Source organism: Musa acuminata, chromosome BXJ1-4 (genome assembly GCF_036884655.1).
Source record: "Musa acuminata AAA Group cultivar baxijiao chromosome BXJ1-4, Cavendish_Baxijiao_AAA, whole genome shotgun sequence".
Classification (NCBI taxonomy): domain Eukaryota; kingdom Viridiplantae; phylum Streptophyta; class Magnoliopsida; order Zingiberales; family Musaceae; genus Musa; species Musa acuminata.
In genome coordinates this window covers 25,262,872-25,285,624 of record NC_088330.1, presented here as the reverse complement: position 1 = coordinate 25,285,624, position 22,753 = coordinate 25,262,872, and the positions used below count along the sequence as shown (strand labels likewise).

Genomic DNA, 22,753 nt, shown 5'->3' with positions numbered 1-22,753 from the left:
ACTGTCACAGACATAAATGTAATGAGCTGCGCAACACCATCTGCCTTCGTTGCACTGTCGCAGACATTTATCACTATGATTGAAACTATAGACGTGAAGCCCTAACAACCGATGCTCGTCACGTACCGCATTAACTCTCAGAATAATGAGAGCGAGGAGGAGTTCATCGTCGATCTAAAATGTGCACCCAACCGACGATGATTGTCATCTTCTCTCTCTGTCTCTCGCTCTTGGTATGAGAAGGAAGGAAAATCTATTGAATCAGTGGTGTTCTAGTGAAGCCGCCCCCCATTGGCTTCTCTAACTAACTTTTCATTCTTACAAGACTACCCCAAATCTATGTCACGCTGTTAGTAGACCTTGACACATTCTTACATTCGGAAATTTAAGCTTTATGTTGAAAAAGAATCGTTTTCGAGAGTTGTCTAGTCATGATTTGTGATTATGTAAAGAAGAGTTATTGCATGTTGTGATGTATGCAAAATGTTAGAGCTTAGTGTTTCTTTTGGTATTGCGACTTGCGAGGACCCGTTCCTCCATCGACTCCTCCGTAGGTCGGTCGATTAAATTTGCTTTTTATCTCTTTTCGATCGATCATGGATGGATGAGGTGAAACCGAGAGAGATTCTTGCGTCTTAAGATCGCTGTCACAGCCTTTGGCAGTGCAGTGCCTGTATCGTGCCATCGGCGATCGCGTCGAGCTGTATACGTATGGCAACCACATCTGGAGATGAGCACCGAGTCCGTTGCATCACGGTCAGTATGGGATGACAAAACAACATGATATATCGTTATACGTCACGGCAAGCACGGCAGTGAAACCCACCCCACCATAGCGGTGGGAGGCTCAGAAGCATAAGAACAAAGCTACATCGGCGACGAGCAGCGCTCCCTGCACTCCCATCTTTATTGTACACAGTACTTAGTAGTTAACCACCACGTCCGAAGATGATCTCAGTTCACCCTGCGGAAGCAATTAATAATGACCAAGAAAAAGCTGAATTAGCGGTGTGTCCTTTGGAAACTGGAAAAGGAGAGTCTTCTATCTATCTTTGATATGGTCGATATTAAGGAGGATACTAACTGTGACATATAGATAAGAGCTACGAGGAATTATTCTACCCAAAGGAGCGGCTGATAAAAGGAGATGAGATAGCTTGGAGAATGAGGAAAATATGTATGCGTGGAGCATCTGATGAGAAGGAGCTTGCAGGATAATAGCATTATAGTTGGATAATAGCATTAAAGAACACTCACTTGGAGCAGTCGGTGGAGGGGCTGATGGTGTAGGGGATGCTGACACCACACTTGCCCGGGATGCCGGAGACGACGCCGGTATTGACACCGGAGACCCGGGAAATGAGGGTCTTGATACAGTTGCAAGCAGTCTTGCGGTCGGCCGGGGTTTTCGCGGCGCTGTTGAGGCTCTTCACCCCGTTGCAGCAACCGGAGGACAGCGACCCCTTGCCGGTGGCGTAGGGGATGCATGGGCTCAGGTCAGACGTGACCTGGCCGCATGTGATGGCTTGGGTAACATGCGGTGCGGTGACGAGGAGGAGGGCCAGCGCAAGAACCAGGAGAGCACCGGAGCGCGCCATGGCAGATCACACGCTGATAGTAAAAGCAACGGCTACGGAGTGGGACGTACGTCTCCCAATCCACAACGGTGCGGATGGTTTTATAGAGAGAGAGAGAGAGAGAGAGAGAGGCTCGGGGTGTCGTAACGTACAACTAATGACTGCGAGTGGTTGGATGTTGGAGGGAGGGCAATGTGCGGGGCAGTGCCTAATCATCCATCCATCCATCCATCAACCCACGGGGGAGGGAGGGATGAATGAATGTCACGTCACGTGCCTAATCATCCATTCGCTGTAAAAATCAATTGAATTAATCCTTAATAAGTCAATTTAAATTATAATTATTGGGAACTAAATCGGCAGCCAGTGAATGTTATTTTGGGACTTGTCATGGTGTTGTATAAAAGAAAAAGAACAATAGACGACAAGCAAGCACGGGCGTAGCGATACATGTCGTAGGCACATCATCTTAGGTGGAAACACTGTGAGCACCAAATAAATGTGCCAACAGAGACTAATGAATTAATTTCCCCACGATTAATGAATGGTGTTCGGAGTCATCTATCTATCGATCACGGCAATCATACAGTGACGTGCACATACTGACATGCCTTCATGAACAAACACTCGAGTGACTGACCGTGCTCACTGACGAGAAAGTAATCCAAGTCTCTCGCACAGATGATGCCAGCAATGCAATTCCATTGGATCGATGATAAGGTAGGATTTGAAATAGCATCACGTCATATCTCCCTCTCTCTCTCTCTCTAATTAATTAAGTTGGTGTTGCTTAAGCATCGAGCACCTAATTATGTTGCGATATTTATTGTCAACAACTGCAAGTCGTTGAGAGACAATTGAAGCGAGGAGGTGATGCCCTATCTAACGTGCAATCCATCATTACACGAGATGTACAATGTTAACAACAAGCCATTGTCAATGCGCCCGATCAAATTTGCATCCATCGGGCTCCTCCTTCCACTCGACACCCGTACATGCCGAAACATGCCCACATCCTACGGTGGGAGAGGCGTCAGGGTGCGACGCGTGTGACAGGATGATGTGGGTGGGACTCGCAGCACGTCCGTATCTCCGGCTGCCATGCCGAGGACGCAACGTGTTGCATCGTCTGGACCCCTACACCGTCCCACCACAGTACATCCACCTCCGCCGATCCGAACCGACGGTATGCCCAACTTAAAAGTCACCATTGCATCTAAAAGTTTAAATGGTAGATGGGACATAATCATGATTTAGATTTTTAATGCTCCCCTCACACATACACAGTAGATTGCTCAACACGTGGAATACTACCAGCGAACAAATACTTTACGAAGCAAAGGCTACCACAGTTCGAAGCACACCTCAGAGGAGAGGGTAGCCAACACGAGCGGATCAAATCTCAACAGCATATTCATAAACACTACACTACAACCAATCTCAACATGTTATCATTACATTCTGTTGACCAACTTAGAAAGTTTGCCAATAGGCAAAAAATCATCAGAAAAAAGCCATATCCTTACCAGAATAAGATCTAAGAAATTTGCTACATTTTACATGCATTACCGAAAAATTAGCCTTGCAACCAACTAGTAGGTTCTCTAATAATTCAACAAAGAATACTTCACTCTCAAAACAATCTTCCCTTTCTCGACTCCCAGCTTTCCGCCGGTCACCACCCAGTGCCCTGGCATGTCGTCTGGGCCTTTTTTCATCTCAGACATGTCCACAAATTTTGACAGCCTCCCCAGATCTGAATCTGAGCTTGACTCGTCCGAGCTCATCGATGCTCCACTCGGCAACCTCTTTAGTTTATTCTTCGAGCCATCGGGGCTGTGGTCCCATAAGGATCTCCTTATGGTACATCTGGGCACTTTCGAATATAGAAGTTTCATGTACAAAACATTCTTCGTCCCAAAGTCCCAAACCCCAAGCTGAGCTCCGGTGACCACAAAGACACCAGAGAGGTCACTAATGAAAGTCTCATTGTTCTCGATAGGAGCCGTGGTGACATGGGAGAAGTTCCTCCATTTTACAGGCTCAAACCAACGGCTGTCTTGCTCCTCTGGACCCTGCCACTTGGGTGCACCTATTGCGACATGGGCGTCCCAGTATGGCTGGAGCATCTTTGGAAGGCTTGCCAGATGCTGAACCTGAATACATAGTCGGTTCTGCTTTGCACCTTCCAAGAACAATCTTAGGCCGGTGACAGGCTTACGGCTGACCGATACCTGTATGGATATGCAAATGATGTAATAGCAAAGAAAGATGCATTGAAGTTTCAGCTGACATGAGAAAACATGTAAATTTTCTGGTTCTTTATGCCATTATATTCTCTAATTATCTTAGTTCAGCCGGAGAAAGAAAAGGGAAAGACCATGCATGCGGCAGACTTCATGCATCAAACTTGAAAAATAGTTGTTGATACTTTGATATGATTAAACTTTTCGAAAGTTGAAACTTCATAATTTCTTTATTTAAGTTGGAAATCACATTTTTGTATTGAACTCTCATGTACAACATTTTCCTTCCACCAACTAAAGTTAAACAATAAGAGACAGCTTAAGATTCTATTCCATGCCCACCAATGTCAGTGTTGACCCTGTTTCCCCATGGCTGAACTTTTTAATGTACATCATAAAAGGCATACCTGCTCTTGGCTTACATATAACTTCTGCCCCATTATGCTGAACTGCAAAAATGGGCAGACTGGCTCTTTTCTTTGATGTCCTGGAAATTCTTCTCGTACAGGGGCCCATATCCATGGGACCTGGAACTCTAGGAAATATCGGAGCTCCTCAATTGGAGGCTTATCTGTGAAAAATTATATAAGAAAAGAAATATGGAGAGCAACCAAAGAAAGGTTCCAATTAAACAAGTGAAGCAACTACATACATTCCAAATAAAGGTTGATGGCACGAGTAAGATGGTCCTTCCCAGGAATACTTTCTAGAAGAGAAGTAATGGGAAGGAAAGTCATTTGAATAACATCAGGCGCTGAAGGAACAGTTCTGGCCCATTCAACGTGGCTTTGTACTAGGTCGTCCCCTCCCCTCCTCCTAAAAATGACAGTTACATCCTGCATCAATAAGTGCAATAGATAAACATAAAAGCTCATGATGCCATCATATACTTTAAACCACCATCACTAGCCTCAATGGATATGAGATGCAAGGAAGTGATTTTATATTATCTAAGCACACTTTTTTCACGTAAACAATGAAGGAGAGGAATTATGATGCATAATGACTAGATTTTATTTGGCTACTAAGACCAATGTTAAAAATTGAAAGTCGGAGAAGAGAGTGAAGAATTGGGCTTTTGGGGTTTTAGAGTTTCAATTGAGTGATCTATACTTGGATAAAAAATCAAAGAAACTTCATCTAATCAATAAAATCTTTCACGCAAGTTAAGCAGTGTGTTTGTTAACAAATAACAACATCAGTATACTGCAGCATGGTTAAGGATTCAAACCTAATTCAAAATAATCCTGGATTGCCTAATTGACAATCATGCCAGAATCAAGCCAACTCTACCACGGTCTGCTGGATCATGAATTTATTTTATTACTAAGGTGAAAGCAACTTATTTCTGTCAGCAAAAAACTATCATCTAAATGAACCCTCTTGAGTATAACTGTGCTAGTTTGGTTCTGGCCTTCTGGGTTCTGGAAACAACCCCTGGGTCACACGTATAACAGATCACCACCCTGGCAGAATTTGGAGGTATCATGCCTAAACCAACAGAGAAGTGATAAAGAAACATAAACTGATGGCCTGGATTAATATGCATCCAGAGAACCAGTTTCTTCATGTGCTAATGACATCTATGCTAAGTGCTCAAGTAGGTGGTGGTTGGTAGGCAGCTTTTCTTCTTGTTCTTAGGTTTCTCTCATGAAAGAGAATAGAGATATTAACAAGAGGGTGAAAATCCTAAGTGCCTGCTCTAGTTGCTACATAGTGTAGCTTCACTCTCCTCAGGAAATCCTCCATTAATATAACATTAAGCAATTACAGGAGCAATTTGTTGGTAGGCTCATCTGTCTTGATTGTTAATTTAGTCAATTAAATAAAGAGAAATACAAATAGAATTATTTGTCATATTTTCTTCGATATAATTATAAACACAATCTGTCTGAGATAATTGCCTTTAAAAATGAACAATTATTCAAATTCTGAAACACATTTTGAAGGAAAAATGTGTCCAAACTTATAATTGTTAAAACAATTAAAAAAATTTTATTTCATATAAATCTCAGACAGGTTGTGTCCTAATATAAATTCTAAAAGGATTTCCTCATGGTTTCCAAGAGCAGTGTCAGAAATGGAATTGATCATGAATGATATAGTTGGGATTCGTTGGATCAAACAAATCAGACCAACAATACAGTAATCAATAAGTAAAAATTTTAAAAAAATATAGAATTCATATAAAAATTACAAATACTAGAAAAAAAGAAAATCAAATTTGAGAAGATCAATTACTTGTGGTAAATTTTTTATATCTTAATATTTCATTAAATATCTATCTTTTTAGAAATAAACCATGAAATTAAAATATAATATTATTTTAACAATAACAATAAAAAATTTACAATGAATAATTCATCAAAGAACTATATGATAATTAGAAAATAAATGCTGGTAATATTTTTCAGAGATATTAATGTAGTAAATAACTATTAGAATCAAATCTTATCAATCTGACCCTACAACGACCCCAATGCTTCTTCTCAAATCGACAGAAAGATCAAGTGTGGAAAAGCACAAAAACTAATAAAGAAAAGGATGAGATTAATTTGGACCATATAAGGTGTCTATTCTCCATATTATAATTCAAGATCCACAATCTCATTTTACCGGTAGTGCACCGGTCAGGGCTCAAACCAGTAGCAATCTGACCAGTTTACTGAGTATTGGTTTGTCAGTGCATACCAAGTTTAAGGAAAATCCTGAAAAAAAAAAAAAAAAACCACTTGGTACAGGCCTTGTACCAGACAGTACAAGTCATGTACTAAGTGGACTAGACAGTACAAGATGGTACAGCCCTTGTACCAAGCTTCACATATTTTTTCCTTTTATTAAGGCTATAGAATCAGCTAAAATTTACCAAAACCAACCACATTCTGACCCTACTGCTAGTTGTTTCTCACCGATTGCTAACTGTAAGGCCAAAATTTTGGGCAAATCAACCATGGATGTCACCATATAAATTGGCATATCATGTCAAAATTGACCATTACCGTGAATTATGAACCTTCTTATCAATAAAGGTAGCTCTTTCACATAAAATAATATTCAATATACAATGTAAGTGACAAATATCAAAATAGAAACATGTCATGATCATTTCTCATTGCTTTATGTTGCAATGATATCACAAATGGGAAAAAAAGAGGCATGCTCTTCCAAACTCTGCTTCACTTCATTTTTCTTTCCTAAGTTTCTTACCATGGAAATATTATTACTAACAGTATGTTGCAAAATATGGTTCTGCTGGTTGGTAACAATGAGTTACAGTAGGTTACATGCACAGAACATAGGTGGGCACCACGAAATATGTACCTCATTGCATGCTGTTTGCATGGTAAGAATAAAAGGAACATCAATTGAAGTACAACAAAACAATTTTAAGTGTATGCACCACCTAAGCACCATGGTTGACGTTTAAAATTTGGGTCAGCACTATAATTAGATATCACAATGAAAGCGAATAGCACTTGCCTCTTTTGCAGTAAGATATGGAGCATTAAGTGGTTGTGGGTGTATACCTTGACTGTTAAATATAAAAGGATCCACAGCCTGGAATATGTGAAGTACAAAATGATTGAGCAGATTTGCAACAGCAATATACGTTTACAGTAAGCATAGCAACTTTATTGGAAAAAAAAATGGCAAAATACTAGCCTTGCCCTTCAATTTTATTGGACCAGAACTTGTAACGCTTTCAGTCTCAGAGAATCTCTGATCTCCAACATCTAGTATGTAGTTTTTAATTTCTGTGATTGATAAAGTTGATGAGATGTGCTGCTTCACATAAATCACATCCTTACCACCAATAGTAATGGATGTGATGACATGAGTACCATAAGTCTCAATAAATCTGTCAATCAATTAAACATGTTAAAGAAAATTATTTAATCTGAAATATTTTACTTTCTGTTGTTGAAGATTCCACATTACTACCTTGCTAAGGACAACGGTTCCCATGAACGTGGCACTGCAGCTTTTACATGATCTTGCAGCGATAAAGGATGTTTCATCAGCTGAACCTTACACAAAGGAATGAATTTCCCATTCATTGCAAGGCTTTTTGTAGCAGCAGCATCAATTTTCTTTGAGCCACTAAAGCTGAATGCACAATTAAACCTTCCCAATGGAATACTTCCTGATAGAAGAGCCTTTCTGTTAAAATACTCTGCCATCTGCAGTTTCTTACAAGAAATAAGAAAAAATAGAGTTAATAACCACAAACAATCATTGTTCCTGCTTCAATCTGCAAATTAATTATATGAACTTTGAAGGTAAGAACACATTGACAGATATCACACAACAGAGGAATATTCACAACAAAAGCCTTAGATTAAGTGTAAAATAAGGTAGTAAATTATGAAACTTTGAGCCCTCTTGGATACTCCTAAAGTGGTCCACGCACTTTGAGATAGGGTTCCATTTTAGTCAAAGGATTGATCACCCTGGTCTGTAGTACAAGCTAGTGCCAAACGACACTGACTATTGCCTCATGCTCCAAAGTTGCAGAGTATTAAACTTGTAGTTGCTACTTGAAGCCTCCACGAAGGTAGGTTGTTGGTTTAAGCTAATTGAGAGTCAAAGAAACTGATAAGGACCAGCCCTTTGTCACGAATGATCGTCGCGCACCCGCAACAATTTCATTCAACGAACCGTTCGTCACTTTTGCATGCTTGTACAGAGACATGGCAGCATGTTTTGCTTTGGTTTTATGTGTTTTTTACTTGGAAAATGTAAGCAACGATAGTTCACAGAGTTGCAGTGCGACCGCTCATCGCGTCGGGCCGAACTGCCCCAAAATGGCTCCGTTTTTGCATGCCACGGCTTGTTTTCTGCACACCGCAATTGCACGCGAAACGTCAGCCATCTCCGCACCCTATAACCCCCCGGGTGGCATAAGATTGGATGGGGCTTCCGTATATTATCAGGCATTGAACAATCTTCACAAGTTCGCACATTAACTTGACGGGAACTTACCTTCGCGCCCTGCACCCGATGAGCAGTTGTTTGTGGACTTGCAACTGTTCGTTCTACCTCCTAAAGTCCTTGTTTTCTCCTTCCTCTCTTTTCTCTCTTGCACTCAAGGTGCTTGCTGAATTGCTTGTAAAGCTTCCCTCTTCGTGAGACGTCGGGACTTGTCCGTCGCTCATTTTCGAACTAATCAACTTTCTCTTTTATAGGTCCTTCGGGACCTAAGTGAGGCTATAAATTGGCTAACCCTTTGTGGACGCATATCGCAAGAGTGCTTCGTGACTTAGGCAACTCAAGCTAAGTTCGCGACTTTGCCACAAAGGTGCCTAATGGCTTAAGGCAATTCTAGCTAAGTCTGTGACATTGTGGTATCATAGCAGGCAAGCAATTCAAGCAAGCAGCGAAGAAACTTCACAATCTCGCCATGGCAAAGCATCGTGGCGAATTGAGCAAGATGGGGCAAGCCGGACCATTGCCCCAAGCAGCCGCAGGTGGGCTGCAAGTGCAAACTCGCTCTCATGCTGTTGGAGTCGCTCTGGAGGAGCGTGGCAGCGAACATGATGAGCGATAAGTTGACTACTCTCCGCGAGCGGAGGAGGCGCAATCTGAAGCACCAACCAGGAAAAAGAGCCATAAGGAGAGACTCACAGCAGCGGAAACCTACCTGGATGTTCTTGAAGCGAGCTTGGAGGAACTCTACCAAGGCCAACGAAGGCTTCTTGGGATAAAGAGCTCGCAAGAAGAAGCCGAATCCCGAATCGACAAGGTCGAGGCCCAAGTCGATCGACTGACAGACGATACCAAGGACTCTGTGCAACATTTACACGAAGTCATGGCGAAACTCACTTCCAGAGTGACTATGCTCACAAGGGCACTAAATGCGGGACGGAACACCCGCTTTGCGCCGCCACAAAACTTGAGAGCACCCAAGCCACATTGTTATGGGGATGCTAGAGATGCTAAAGAGCTCGAGAATTTTCTATTATACATGGAATAATACTTTCGAGCTACGAGGCTTGATTCTAAAGAAACTAAAGTTTTGATAGAAACTAAGTATTTGAATGGGGATGCAAAACTTTGGTGGCGAACCCGTTGGGAGGAGATCCAACAAGGTCGGTGTCAAGTGGACATATGGAAGGACTTGAAGTGGGAGTTGAGAACTTAGTTCCTACCCGAGAACACAGAGTTTGTCGCAAGGAAGAAACTGAGACAACTCCGCCAAAGCACTTCCATTCGAGACTACATGAAGCAATTTTCTGCACTAATGCTGGACATATATGATATGTCCGAGAATGATAAGCTGTTCAACTTCTTCGATGGTTTGAAGTCATGGGCTCGACAAGAACTGCATTGAAGGAATGTCATCGATGTGATCGGGACAATTACGGTCGCAGAAAGGCTCACCGACTTTGTTTCATCGGAGAACTCAAGGAAAAGAAAATAATCTTCAGGAAACCGCCCTCCAAAATATTCTCGAGGGAAGGAGCCCGGGGGCAAACAAAGGAAGAAGAGTTCCTACAAAGGGCCAAGCTCAAAAGGCAAGGCCCCGAAACCTGGCGAATGCTTCTTGTGCGGAGGGCCGCACATGGTGAGGGAGTGCCCACAAAAACAAGCACTCAATGCTTTAACAGCTTCTATCCATCCCCCCAAATCAGATAAGGGCAAAGTCGTCGCCCTCAATTCAAGTAGTTCAAAATCCAACAGTGACGATGAGGAGTCGCAAGGTCCCCAGATGGGAGCAATACGTTTGTTGAATGCATTATGGGGTCAAGTGGGGGAGAACATGAAGCCAAAGCCATAGAAAGCTGGGAGTAGTGAGCTGATGTACGTGGACATTAAGCTCAATGGCCAAACAACCCGTACAATGGTGGACACGGGCGCTACCCACAACTTTATTGTCAACCGAGAAGCAAAGCGACTTGGGCTGATTTTGGAGAAAAACCCAAGCCGGATGAAGGCGGTGAACTCGGAGGCCAAGCGGATCTCCGGGTTGGCAAAGGGACTTCCCATCAAGATCAGAACATGAAGCGGGAGCACCAACATGATAGCGGTGCCACTGGACAACTTCCAAGTGATTCTCAGAATGAAGTTCATACACGCGACAAAGTTGGTGTCAATGTCGTTCCTAAACTCCCTATGTATGATGGGAGGTGATGACCCCTGTGTGGTTCCCGTCTCTCGGAGAGGAACCAGGGACCTCCAACAGATATCGGCTTTACAACTGAAGAAAGGGGTACGAAAAGGCGAATTAACATTCGTGGCAGCAGTGAAGCTAGAGCCACTTGACGAGGAGGTTATTCATGAAGCTACTGTGGTGGCGAACGTTCTGAAGGAGTTCACAGATGTTATGCCACCTGAGTTACCGAAGACTCTACCGCCACGTAGAGGCGTGGATCATCATATCGAGCTGGAGCCAGGAGTGAAGCCTCCAGCGAGACCACCCTACCGCATGTCCCCTCCAAAGTTGGCAGAGCTCAGAAAGCAGTTAAATGAACTGCTAAGCGATGGTCTCATCTGCAGTTCTAAAACACCATTCGGAGCTCCAATTCTCTTCCAAAGAAACAAGATGGGAGTTTCCGACTATACGTCGATTATCGAGCCCTCAACAAAGTGATGGTGAAGAACAAGTATTTCATCTCGCTCATCGTGGACTTGTTTGACCAATTGGGCAAAGCAAAGTATTTCTCCAAACTCGACCTCTGGTCAAGGTACTGGCAGGTGCGCATTGCTGAAGGTGACTAAGCGAAGACTACCTGCATGATCAGGTATGGAGCGTTTGAGTTCTTGGTGATGTCTTTCGGCTTAACCAATGCTTCGACCACATTCTGCACTCTTATGAACCAACTATTCAAAGAGTATTTAGATAAGTTTGTGGTCGTCTACTTGGACAATATCGTCGTCTAAAGCCAAACACTCGAGGAGCATGTCGAGCACCTTCGGACAATTTTCAAGGTTCTCAGGGAGAACACTTTGTTCGTGAAAAGGGAGAAGTGCTACTTTACTCAAACAGAGATCTAATTCTTGGGGCATCGAATCGATGATGGTTCCATTCGGATGGACAAATCAAAGGTGTAAGCTGTTGCGGAATGGCGAACTCCAAAGAAGGTGCCGGAGCTGTGATCCTTCCTTGGTTTCGTCAACTACTATCGGCACTTCATAGCTGGGTATTCGAAGCGCGAAACTCCACTGACTGAGTTACTGAAGAAGGAGCAACCTTGGAGATGGTCCGACAAATGTGAAGCTACATTCCAAGATCTAAAGGCTGCTGTGTTGGAAGAACCGATGCTCAAATTGCCAAAATATGGGGAGCCTTTCGAAGTCCATACAGATGCTTCGAATTTCACCATTATTGGAGTACTCGTGTAGGAGGGTCACTCGGTGGTCTACGAGAGTCGCAAACTCAACGAGACCGAGCGGCGGTATCCGGTGCACAAAAAGGAGATGACAGCGGTAGTCCACTGTCTACGAGTTTGGCGATACTGCCTTCTTAGATCACGATTTGTGTTGAGGACAGACAACATCGCTTTGAGCTACTTCCAAACTCAAAAGAAACTCTCCTCAAAGCAAGCACGATGGCAGGACTTCCTGGCTGAGTTTGATATGGCAATAGAGTATAAGCCCGGAAAAGCAATGTCGTGGTCGATACATTGAGCAGGAAAATAGAGCGAGTAAATGCTATACAGTTGGAGAGCAAAGGCCAAGCTAGTCAGTTGTACTCTAACTTTCTTTCCAGGATCAGGGATGGATTATACAATGATCCCCAAGCAGTAATCCTGATGCAGCTCATCAAAGAAGGCAAGGCACGACGATTTTAGGTTCAGGAGGAACTCGTTTACACAATTTATGTTCCTCGAGTGGATAATTTGAGGCATGAACTCTTAAGAGAGTGTCACGATTCCCTTTGGGCTAGACATTCGGGTATTCACAGAATCTTGGCTCTCGTAGAGAAGGCCTTCTACTAGCCGAAGATGGGGACTGATATGGAGGAATATGTTCGAACATGCCTGACTTGCCAACAAGACAAGGTGGAGCAACGGAAGCCAGTGGGACTTTTGGAACCGTTGCCCGTACCAAAAAGGCCGTGAGAGAGCATTTCCTTGGACTTCATATCAAGCTTGCCGATAGTAGGGGGACTCAAATCGATACTCGTGGTGGTCGATCGATTTTCAAATTATGCAACTTTCATTGCTGTAACCTCACACTGTTGAGCAGAGGAGGCGACCAACCTAATGATGAAGAATGTGGTGAAGTATTAGGGAGTCCCGCACAATATCATCAATGATCGAGACACTCGGTTCCTGAGACGATTCTGGACCGAGCTATTCAAATTGTTGGGGTCTAAGTTATACTTTTCCACAAGCCTCTACCCCCAGACGAATGGCCAAACCGAAAGGATAAACTCACTCCTTGAGCAATATCTTCGGCACTACGTGAGTGCCAACCAACGAGATTTGGTGAAGTTGTTAAACATAGCTCAATTCTCCTACAACTTGTAGTGAAGCTCTACGTCCAACAAGAGCTCCTTCGAGATCATTACAGGATAACAGTCGTCGACTCCTCACACATTGGCCATCGAGCATACTAGGAGTAGTCCGTCAGCATATCACTTTGCAAGAGAATGGCACCGAAATCCAGATATTATGCAGGCTTACTTGGAGAAGGCGGCCAAAAAGATAAAGAAGTGGGTCGACTTGGGAAGGCGACCACAAGAGTTCAAAGTCGGTGATTTGGTGTTGGTGAAGCTCCAACCAGTATCACTCCAATTCTTTAGACACAAAGTACATAAAGGATTGGTGTGCAAGTATGAAGGGCCCTTCCTAATTATCAGTAGGGTGGACGATGTCTCCTATAAGTTGCAGCTACCGGAGTGGCTCAAAATTCACAATGTTTTCACATCAGCAACTTGAAAGCCTACCACTCAAATCCGCAAGATGCTTCCCGAAGTGTTCCAATTCGGCTACCCCCTACCAGGGCCTCCTACGAGAAGCGAGTTGAAACCATTTTAACGGATCGCAAGATAAAGCTACCCAATGGAGCCAAGCAGACCAAGCACTTGGTGAAGTGGCGAAAGCTTCCTCGAACCGAAGCTAGTTGGGAGCCTAAAGACACTCTACGACATGAAGCAGTAATCAACAATTACCAACAAGCGTCGACGAGGGCGTCGACAGTTTAAGTAAGGGAGAATGTCACGAACGGTCGTCGGGTACCCGCAACAACTTCGTTCAACGAACCGTTCGTCGCTTTTGCATGCTTGTACAGAGATATGGCAGTATGTTTTGCCTTGGTTTTGTGTGTTTTTGCTTGGAAAATGTAAGCAACGATAGTTCGCAGCGCTGCAATGTGACCGCTTGCCGCGCCGGGCCGAAGTGCCCCAAAGTAGCTCCGTTTTCGCATGCCACAGCTTGTTTTCTGCACGCCGTAGCTGCACAAGAAATGTCAGCTATCTCAGCACCCTGGAACCCCCCGGGTGGCATAGGGCTGGATAGGGCTTCGGTATATTGTCGGGCGTTGAACAATCTTTACAAGTTCGTACATTAACTTGACGGGAACTTGCCTTCGCGCCCGTCACCCAGTAAGCAGTTGTTTGTGGACTTGCAACTGTTTGTTCTACCCTCTAAAGTCCTTGTTTTCTCCTTCCTCTCTTTTCTCTCTTGTACTCAAGGTGCTTGTTGAATTGCTTATAAAGCTTCCCTCTTCGCGAGACGTCGGGACTTGTCCGTCGCTCGTTTTCAAACTACTCAACTTTCTCTTTCACAGGTCCTTCGAGACATGAGTGAGGTTGCAAATTGGCTGACCCTTTGCGGACGCATATCACAAGGGTTCTTTGCGACTTGGGCAACTCAAGCTAAGTTCGCGACTTTGCCGCAAGGGTGCCTCACGACTTAGGCAATTCCAGCTAAGTCCGTGACACCTCGTTGGAACCTACTGGTTAACAGTTGGTCGTACTAGCGGTTGTTAACTGGAGACAATGGGTGGTTATACAATGGTAGAATAGGATGATTAAATTGTAAAGACAATGGCTTGAAACGTAGGTTTGCCACCAGATTCACATTAGAAGACTTGAATTTCCAGGCTTCTAAGCAGCTTTGATATGGCTGGGCCATCAAGTTCAGAATACTGGACTCCTGTAAGAGGTTGCCACTACTGATGGCTACATCTCCTCGCTCAATTCCAGTTCACCTTAGCTAGGACTACGCTGAGTTTGCTAGCCATAATCAAAACTCAATCGATGAGTTTTAAACCTTGTTATCAAGTATGACAAAATACTTGATACTGGTCCAGACCAATACAAGAGTGGTAACAAAGATTTTAAACCTTGTTATCAAGTACGACAAACCAACTTCCTGTAGTGGCTAAAAGAAATCCAACTTAATTGATAGATGACACTAAATAGGTTGAACAACCATATATTAGAAGTTGAACAAAAACTTCACGCTATTTTGGCACCCCTTGCTGAGAAGTGCCATGTTGAGTCAAACTATAAATATTTCACTATTGTGAATTATTGGCTAAGGAAAAAAAGTCTTCCATGTTCTTAAACGTTTTCCTCTCATCAACATTATTTTCGCTAGGTGACCTTAAGCGTTAACTTGCATTTCGGAGTTAGACTCATCAAATTGCTCATAGTTTAGTGCACCCCTGTATGTCACGGACAAAGTTCTAAATAGGATGTTTGATGTAATACCTATGTATGTCCGTGTCTTTCTGTTTATTCATGCTTTGCACAGCATGTAGAGGAACGGTCGAAGGCTTAACAGCCCCATTTTAGTTGGGTTTGGTGGCCTTCTTAGGCTTGTAAATAAAGGTTGTGTCATGTGGACACTTGCGAGAGTTATTCGGCCTGTAATGGACCATTTTGACCCTTTATTGTGCAACTGTTCAGAGCTTGTAATGTCTGTTTGTAATTGGCATTGTCTATGAAGTGTTTTCAGAAATGTTTGCTTGTGGATCCCGAGTGAGGCGTTTTCTCTAACCTGTTTTCTCTTTTGTGGGTCCTAAGGGACTATGGGAGGCTGACCTTTGCGGACAGACACGTAAGGATGCCGCACGACTTAGGCAAAACCAGCTAAGTCTGTGACATATGGTATCAGAGCGGGACAAGCACTCATAGAAACACTTGACGTGCAAACGTGGGGGACCTAGCGGGGCTGCGTTGAGGGCAGTCAGCACACGCGCGACCGTTTGGGGGAAAATGGGCACAGAGATATAGGGAAAAGGAGTCGCTCGAAGGAGCGAGCATCTGAGATTGGCATTCAGAGGAATGGCCAACCCTTCGCGCAAGAGGCACCACGAGGACAAGCAAGCTAAGAAGAATGCGGAGCGCACAAAGGTTGGGATGGCTGAGTTCGAGCTATGGCTTGACGTTGACAACAATACTTGATGGTGCTCAAGGCAAGCGAGGCGCTTTATAAAGGATGAGACCATGCAAGGTGGAATGAGTTGCTCAGCGACTGAAATAGTTGTGGAAAGCTCACAGAGGTGAGGGGAATTGCTATCTCGAAAAATTTGGTACTCATGCATGGGCTTGCATGCGGACGATGAAATGTTCGCGGCCATCCCAAGGCAGCCGAAACTCGGCGCCATGAAGCATTGAAACTTTCTCTTCGACATGTAAAGGATACGTCCGTAAGAGGCTGAAGTGTGCAGCGAGTTCAGCATATTGCTAGGCCTTGAGTGGTGCAGTGGGGCCTGCATTGACGTGGAGTTACAATCTAGCAAGTGCGTTTGCATGAGGCAGAACAATGCACAGTTTATTCAGCAAATCGGAGTAGTCCAAGGGGATGGTGGTCTCCGAAACGAAGAGAGATATTGCTCCAATGGGATAGATATCCAGGAGGGATAAGTCCCGGTTCTCCAAAGGGAGAATCATGTGTAACAGACCGCACATGTTGAGGAGTACCTCAACAAACAACAACTCCACGAAGCTCAATGGACCGAGCAAGCGGTGAGGAGTCGTCGCATGATCTCGCTTGAGCGAATGCATTGGTTGATGTATTGCGAGATCAAGTGGGGGAGAGACCTAAGGCAACACAAATGAAGGCACGCTTGGAGTCGATATGGAAATCGAACTCAAGGGAGGGCTGACCTGTGGAATGGTGGGCGTGAGGGCCACCATCAACTCAATGCAAAACGAGAAGCGGAGCAACTTGAGTGTAACTTGGCGAAGTACCCAAGCCGCATGAAGGGAGCTAGTATAGAAGATGGCACATAGAGCGGAGGCACAGAGCTTTCCTTGGACAGAGGTCAAGGACATGAACTCTTGTAGAGGCAAGAGCAGGATTATGTTGTTCTATGGGTCCTTCATTCTGACGGAGCGAACTCATCTTGCATGGTGCCAAAGACGAAGGGAGCTTCTGGGCACATACACCTTATCTCGAAGAAGCATTTGATGGAGGAACGAAGGCGACTTAACTTGCGGAGGCGAAGTTGGGTTCAGAAAGCCTTGGCACGGGGCAAAAGGATGCGGAGGCGCGTACTCTTGAAGAATATGCCACAGTGTTGCCAGTCAAGTTGCCAAGCAGGAAGCGGTGCGTAGCGAAGATTGTGCCGGTAGGGGCAGAGGCCCAGGATCCAGACAATGGTGCACTAATTACAACGAAGTCGGTGGACTTCGGGAGCTACTAGACGACGGACTATCCTAGAGCGGTGTTTCATCTAGGTATGACCCAAGAGCGGGTGGATGAAGGTCAATTGCCAAAGGAGCGAACAAAATCGAATGTGAAAGAGATCCTGCGATGTATTAGCAGAGGCAACATATGGAGGGATCACAATTTGAGTTCATCCCACAAGGATCAGAATGCAATAGAGATGTCACCAGGAGGCGACATAGTGCAGCGGATCGTAGTGGAACAGTTCGTGGCAATGCGATACACACGACCTAGTCCCGTGAGGGACTAGATCATACAGAGGTATGATTGGGAGCTACTGGAAGCTCCACTTCGGTAAACAACACGACGGCAAGAAGGGCTATGGATTCAAGGTGTGAAGGCTATAGTACCGCAAGGTGGGTCTTCTGTGTATGCATCGAATTTTACATCGGATGAAAGCCTTGGTCATCAACATATGGGGGTTGTGTTCCATCAAGAGAAAAGTTCGAATGCAAGTACCAGTGAGTCCCATGGGAGGGACTTGATCATGCAAAGGTATGATCGAAGCAGTTGGAGGGTTGGACTGCTCTAGAGCTCATATTCGCTTAAGGGAGCTCGGCAAGTCAGAGGACAAGGTCGAGTAAGCGAACGTTGCTACCAAGGAAGCTAAGGAGAACAGAATCAGTGCAAATCCTACAACGTGATGGCAGAGGCCATGCATGGGAGTTGCAGTCTGTCTTTCCATCGACCAAAGAGAGCTGCTTGGAGAACACAGAGGTGTTGAAGCAGGGAGTCGAAAGGGGCGAGGAAGCGACAACGAGTCCAGAGGGACTTAGCTACCCAAAATCAATCATCAGTTAGAATTGAGGTGGACTCGGAGGAGTGCCATAGAGACATATCTACTAATCGTGAAGAAAATGGATGCAGATGCAAGGCGACGGATAGCAGGGCCATGGGCATGGTAACGCCATGGTACCGCAGAGGTGGGATTTCCGTGAAAGTCATTGATCCCTTGCTCTCATGGAGGGAGAGCGCTTGGTCGTGAAATGGGCCGAGGAGGTGGAGCATGCAGAGGCAAACTCCAAGTACCGAGACAAGACTGAAGGGTAGAGGCCAAGGAACTTTGTAAGACCGGTGTCAACGAGCTTCTCATCAAGATAGCCGAAAGTGAAGGACTTCGGGTCATGCAAGAATGCACGACCAAGGAACGAAGCAAGCAGTAAACGGTGTTGTACCTTTGCTACTCAGTGGAGTAGGCAGTCGGGTTGATGGAGAAGACGGTACAATCCCAGAGGCGACCAAAACTACTAAAGACTTACTCCAAGTTGGGGTGAAAACTTCCTGCATTCCAGAAGTTCGATTGCATTGAGAAGGTGAATCACAGTAACTAACTCAACGCAAGGAGTGCAAACACTTCAAGTGCTTCGGAAGTGTGAGCAAAGAGCAGGCGAAGGCTAGTACCCAGCTCGATGCATGGAGTACAACCTCGAGGAGGCGAGCGAAGTCAAGTAACCTTTGCCTTCTCAACTCTTAAGAGAATGGGCGAAACCGAGTACTCCAATTCTCTTATCTATCCAGCAGAGGAGCTCTGCACAGGTTCAAAGACCCTTCGAAGATAATGGAAGACAATAGTTGTCAAATCCCCACCAACGGTGATCAGTGCTACTAAAAGTAGAGTGATGCGAACCTACTTGGAAGTGACAACTGAGTGTAAGAAGAGTCAATGGGCAAATTTTGTGGAGGAAGGACCCAAAAACTTCGAAAGTTTGCGAGGCGATGCTCGTTAAAGCTCCAACAAGCATCCACCCAGTTCAAGCAGCATGTGGTATTTGAGAGACTGGCGCATAGTAAGGATGGTCTTTTCCTTCATCTGGAGGATCTGTAGGAATCAACAAAGGATCAACACAACTCAGCCAACCCCATACTAGAGTCAAAGTCATTGGCGAGTTGAAGTAGCATGACGGATCAAATGTTCGACTACTCAAAAACAACAGCTGGGAGCCAAGTGGCACATTGCAGCGAGAGCAGAAGATTGAAGACTCAGTAAAGACGAGGAGTTACAGTGTCGACAAAGGCTTCGACGAGGACGTCGAAGGAATAAGTGGGGGAGAATGTCACGGACAAAGTTCTAAACAGGATGTTTGATGTAATACCTGTGTATGTCCGTGTCTTTCTGTTTGTTCATGCTTTGCACAGCATGTAGAGGAACGGTCAAAGGCTTAACAGCCCCATTTTAGTTGGGTTTGGTGGCCTTCTTAGGCTTATAAATAAAAGTTAGTCATGTAAACACTTACGAGAGTTATTCGGTCTGTAATGGACCATTTTGACCCTTTGTTGTGTAACTGTTCAGAGCTTGTAATGTCTGTTTGTAATTTGCATTGTCTATGAAATGTTTTCGGAAATGTTTGCTTGTGGATCCCGAGTGAGACGTTTTCTTTAACCCATTTTCTCTTTTGTGGGTCCCAAGGGACCATGAGAGGCTTCGGGGAGGCTGACCTTTGCGGACGAACACGCAAGGGTGCTGCACGACTTAGGCAAAACCAGCTAAGTCCGTGACATGTAGGGCATCCGATAATGGCGTAGAACACCAATTAGTCATACTGCAACGGCAACTAGCAAATCATAGTTTGGCATCTTTTTTATAAGGACTTAATGTCACAAGCACTGATGGATAGAATAAATCTTCCATAAATAAAAAGTATTCCTCGTCAGGGGAAATAAAACTTCCTTTTCTTGCTTAAAAAGGAGGAATTATGGATTGTCCAGAAAGAATCTGAGAGATTACTCTCTTAGGTGAACAAACCCTATAAAAGTGGTCCTACTAACTGCCAGCCTGAGTCAAGTAAAACCCCCTTGGGCACTCTCTACGGACAGGCCGAAGACTGCTCTTTTGAATTGGGTGATGCTACTCAATAGACTTTTCTGTTCCTCAGATATGGCAGGGGGCACAAGCCGCTAGTGTCATCGACGAAATAGAAGCTTAAAAGAGTGGCATTCTGATAACTTCATAATCCAGATTACCAAACCAAACTGGTACCACAAACACAAGAAATGAAGTTGCCCTTTGTGCTTGAGGAATACTTGTATGGATCTACAAAGAGAGACCTATGTTCCAAAATCATGGCTTAACAATGCATATGAAAAGAACTTGAAAATAACAGAAGCGAGAAAAATAGCTGCAAACTATGGTTGTCATGCTGAAGAAAGAAAAGTTCGTGGGAGCATCAAACAAATAAATGAGCATGTCCTAATGCTTAGCGTCTATCTAAACGTTTCTCAAGAAGAATCTAAAATCCTGAAATCTATGTTACAGATGTCTTCACCATGGGAAATCTAGACGATCATTTTTCACTTTCCGATGCGCTAATTTCTAAAAGATCAGCACGAGATACATTCGTCAATCGTTCCAACAATGATTCGGCCGTAAAAGCAAAATTTCTTCCCGACGAATATTCTGACAAAGCAAGCATCGAAACAGTAGAAAGTTATAAAAGCAACAGCCATTAGCCGACCTCGTAGAATCCGCAAGCACCGAAACTCTCCCTCCCGGGGCTCTCGATCGAACACCTGACGTCCCTGGACACATTAGGCACGACTAGACCTTCGCCGATCGGCAGCTCCCTCGCGTGCTCCTCGTCGAGCTCGACCACCCTCGACCCGGTGGCTCCCTTGCAGTAGAGTAGCCTCGTGTCGCAGTTGGCATCGAAACCCCTTCCGAGGGCCTGAATCGAGTTCTCGATGATCCTAAGAGCCGGATTCTCCTCCGATCTAGTCGACATCAGAAGCAACCGAAAGGAAACGGCACATGCAACCACTCCGACCCAGCTGCGGACCGCGCAAAACGAGGACTCTGATAAACCACGAACAGCGAAACCCTAATCGCCCACGAAGACCACAAAAGATGGGACCTTCCGCGACGGCAAGGTTCTGATTTGACGAACAAGATGCCTTCGATCCGGCGAAGAAAAAACCGGGAGAGAACAACCACACGAAATCCGGAATCAGCCGGCCCCCGGGAGAGCCCGATCTAAGCTTCCAATCTTGAAAACAGAGAGACGGAACACAAGACTTGGTCTCTTTCGTTTACTTCATCCACCAGCGGAAGGGACACATCGTCGGTAACGGAAGAAGTAAACGGGACAAAGAGGAACGCAAACAAAGGGATATTTTTCCGGAGGTAAAAAGTCCACCGGATGCAAGCAATGTTGGATTCGGATCTCGTAACGGTTTTCAAATCCGATCCGATAGTGGAACCTTGCATCATTCCAGAGTCTGGAATTAGCGTATTTGCCCTCATAAATGTTGATATAATATATATATAATATACACATCCCTTCGAATATATATGCTACTGTGGCATATCACATATAGATATGTATATACGATATAAAATAATAATAAGTCGTATGTATATATTTATATTTTTTTAGTGAAAAGGTATAAAAATGGCATGTTATGCTGAATTTTGATGTCAACATTTGTTGCTAAATAGAGGAGCAAAATGATTTTAGATTGAGTTGAGATTTAGTGAGCATTCCATATGATTCACAAATATGTTCGAATGGTAGATTGAACTTTATTGCAATAGTAAATCATTTTAGAATTTGTTTCTTAGATCATCTGGAACGATAGATAAATAAGAATTAGTGGATATCTCTATTCTACCTCACGGGGTTGGTTAACGGTTGCTTTTGGTTAGGCCCTCGATTGACTCACTCCGGCGAGGAAGACTTCTGACGGAGATAAAGGTCGGCACTGATCTTATCTTCGCTTCTTTCTACCACCACTCTCGTCGTGGACGGTCGGAGGAGCGCTCTCTCTCTCTCTCTCTCTCTCTCTCTCTCTCTCTGCACTTGGCGGTCAAACGTTCAGAACGGTCGGTCCGTGGTCACGTGGATGACTTGGTGGCGGGCAGTCTCGTACGCTATTGCTGACCACCTTCTTCGGGTATGGTCGACTTGTTGGGGAATCTATCCACATGTCACGTGACCTACGGCAGGCGGAGAATTTATGGTGGCGAAGCCTCTCCTGCTTGGATGTGTTGTATTTGTTGTGTGCTTTCTGCGAGGTTCCCGAGTCAAAGATTTTTTTTCCCAGAACAACACAGAGTCAAAACTCGAATTCCCCCCGTGGTGACGATGAGATGTGAAACGCCGTTAATGTCGTAGAGATGTGTGTGGATTTGAGCTTGTTTCCGTCGTCTTCCGACTTAATTGCCATGATATATTTATTATATATTCTCGTGTGTCGACATTAATACGCTTTGATACATACGATCCGGTGTAGTATAATACACTGGAGGTTTAGCCGTCACACTCATTTTGAACAACATTACTCCGCTCGTCCTCTGAAAGAATGGAAAGGA

At 44.5% G+C, this 22,753-nt stretch overlaps 2 protein-coding genes across 5 annotated transcripts; both read right to left on the bottom strand.

Moving 5' to 3' along the window:
• Positions 1 to 768: 768 nt before the first annotated feature.
• On the bottom strand, positions 769 to 1,661 carry LOC103981844 (non-specific lipid-transfer protein 1-like). Its single transcript, XM_009398596.3, has 2 exons — positions 1,258 to 1,661; positions 769 to 964 (listed from the first exon to the last, which is right to left on the bottom strand). The coding sequence occupies exons 1-2, from the start codon at positions 1,596 to 1,598 to the stop codon at positions 955 to 957; spliced, it is 351 nt and encodes a 116-aa protein (XP_009396871.2). The 5' UTR covers positions 1,599 to 1,661; the 3' UTR covers positions 769 to 954.
• A 1,305-nt stretch (positions 1,662 to 2,966) lies between these two features.
• LOC103981845 (MACPF domain-containing protein CAD1) lies at positions 2,967 to 21,522 on the bottom strand. Of its 4 annotated transcripts, none has more exons than XM_018825334.2 (7): positions 20,901 to 21,522; positions 7,766 to 8,013; positions 7,487 to 7,682; positions 7,304 to 7,381; positions 4,476 to 4,659; positions 4,231 to 4,394; positions 2,967 to 3,811 (listed from the first exon to the last, which is right to left on the bottom strand). In XM_018825334.2, the coding sequence occupies exons 1-7, from the start codon at positions 21,165 to 21,167 to the stop codon at positions 3,182 to 3,184; spliced, it is 1,767 nt and encodes a 588-aa protein (XP_018680879.2). In that variant the 5' UTR covers positions 21,168 to 21,522; the 3' UTR covers positions 2,967 to 3,181. The 4 variants fall into 4 exon arrangements, with proteins under 4 accessions (XP_018680879.2, XP_009396872.2, XP_018680880.2 ...); XM_009398597.3 differs by having other exon boundaries at positions 7,766 to 8,004; positions 20,901 to 21,520; XM_018825335.2 differs by lacking the exon at positions 7,304 to 7,381.
• Between the last annotated feature and the right edge of the window lie 1,231 nt (positions 21,523 to 22,753).

What these genes read in the sequence shown, in the direction of transcription:
- LOC103981844 (XM_009398596.3), bottom strand. Translation starts at nt 1,598, where the DNA reads ATGGCGCGCTCCGGTGCTCTCCTGGTTCTTGCGCTGGCCCTCCTCCTC.
- LOC103981845 (XM_018825334.2), bottom strand. Translation starts at nt 21,167, where the DNA reads ATGTCGACTAGATCGGAGGAGAATCCGGCTCTTAGGATCATCGAGAAC. An exon ending in GTGCTTGCGGATTCTACGAG is followed by an intron (nt 8,014 to 20,900) that starts GTCGGCTAATGG and finishes ATTTCTTGTAAG; the next exon opens with AAACTGCAGATGGCAGAGTA. An exon ending in TATATGTAAGCCAAGAGCAG is followed by an intron (nt 3,812 to 4,230) that starts GTATGCCTTTTA and finishes ATATCCATACAG; the next exon opens with GTATCGGTCAGCCGTAAGCC.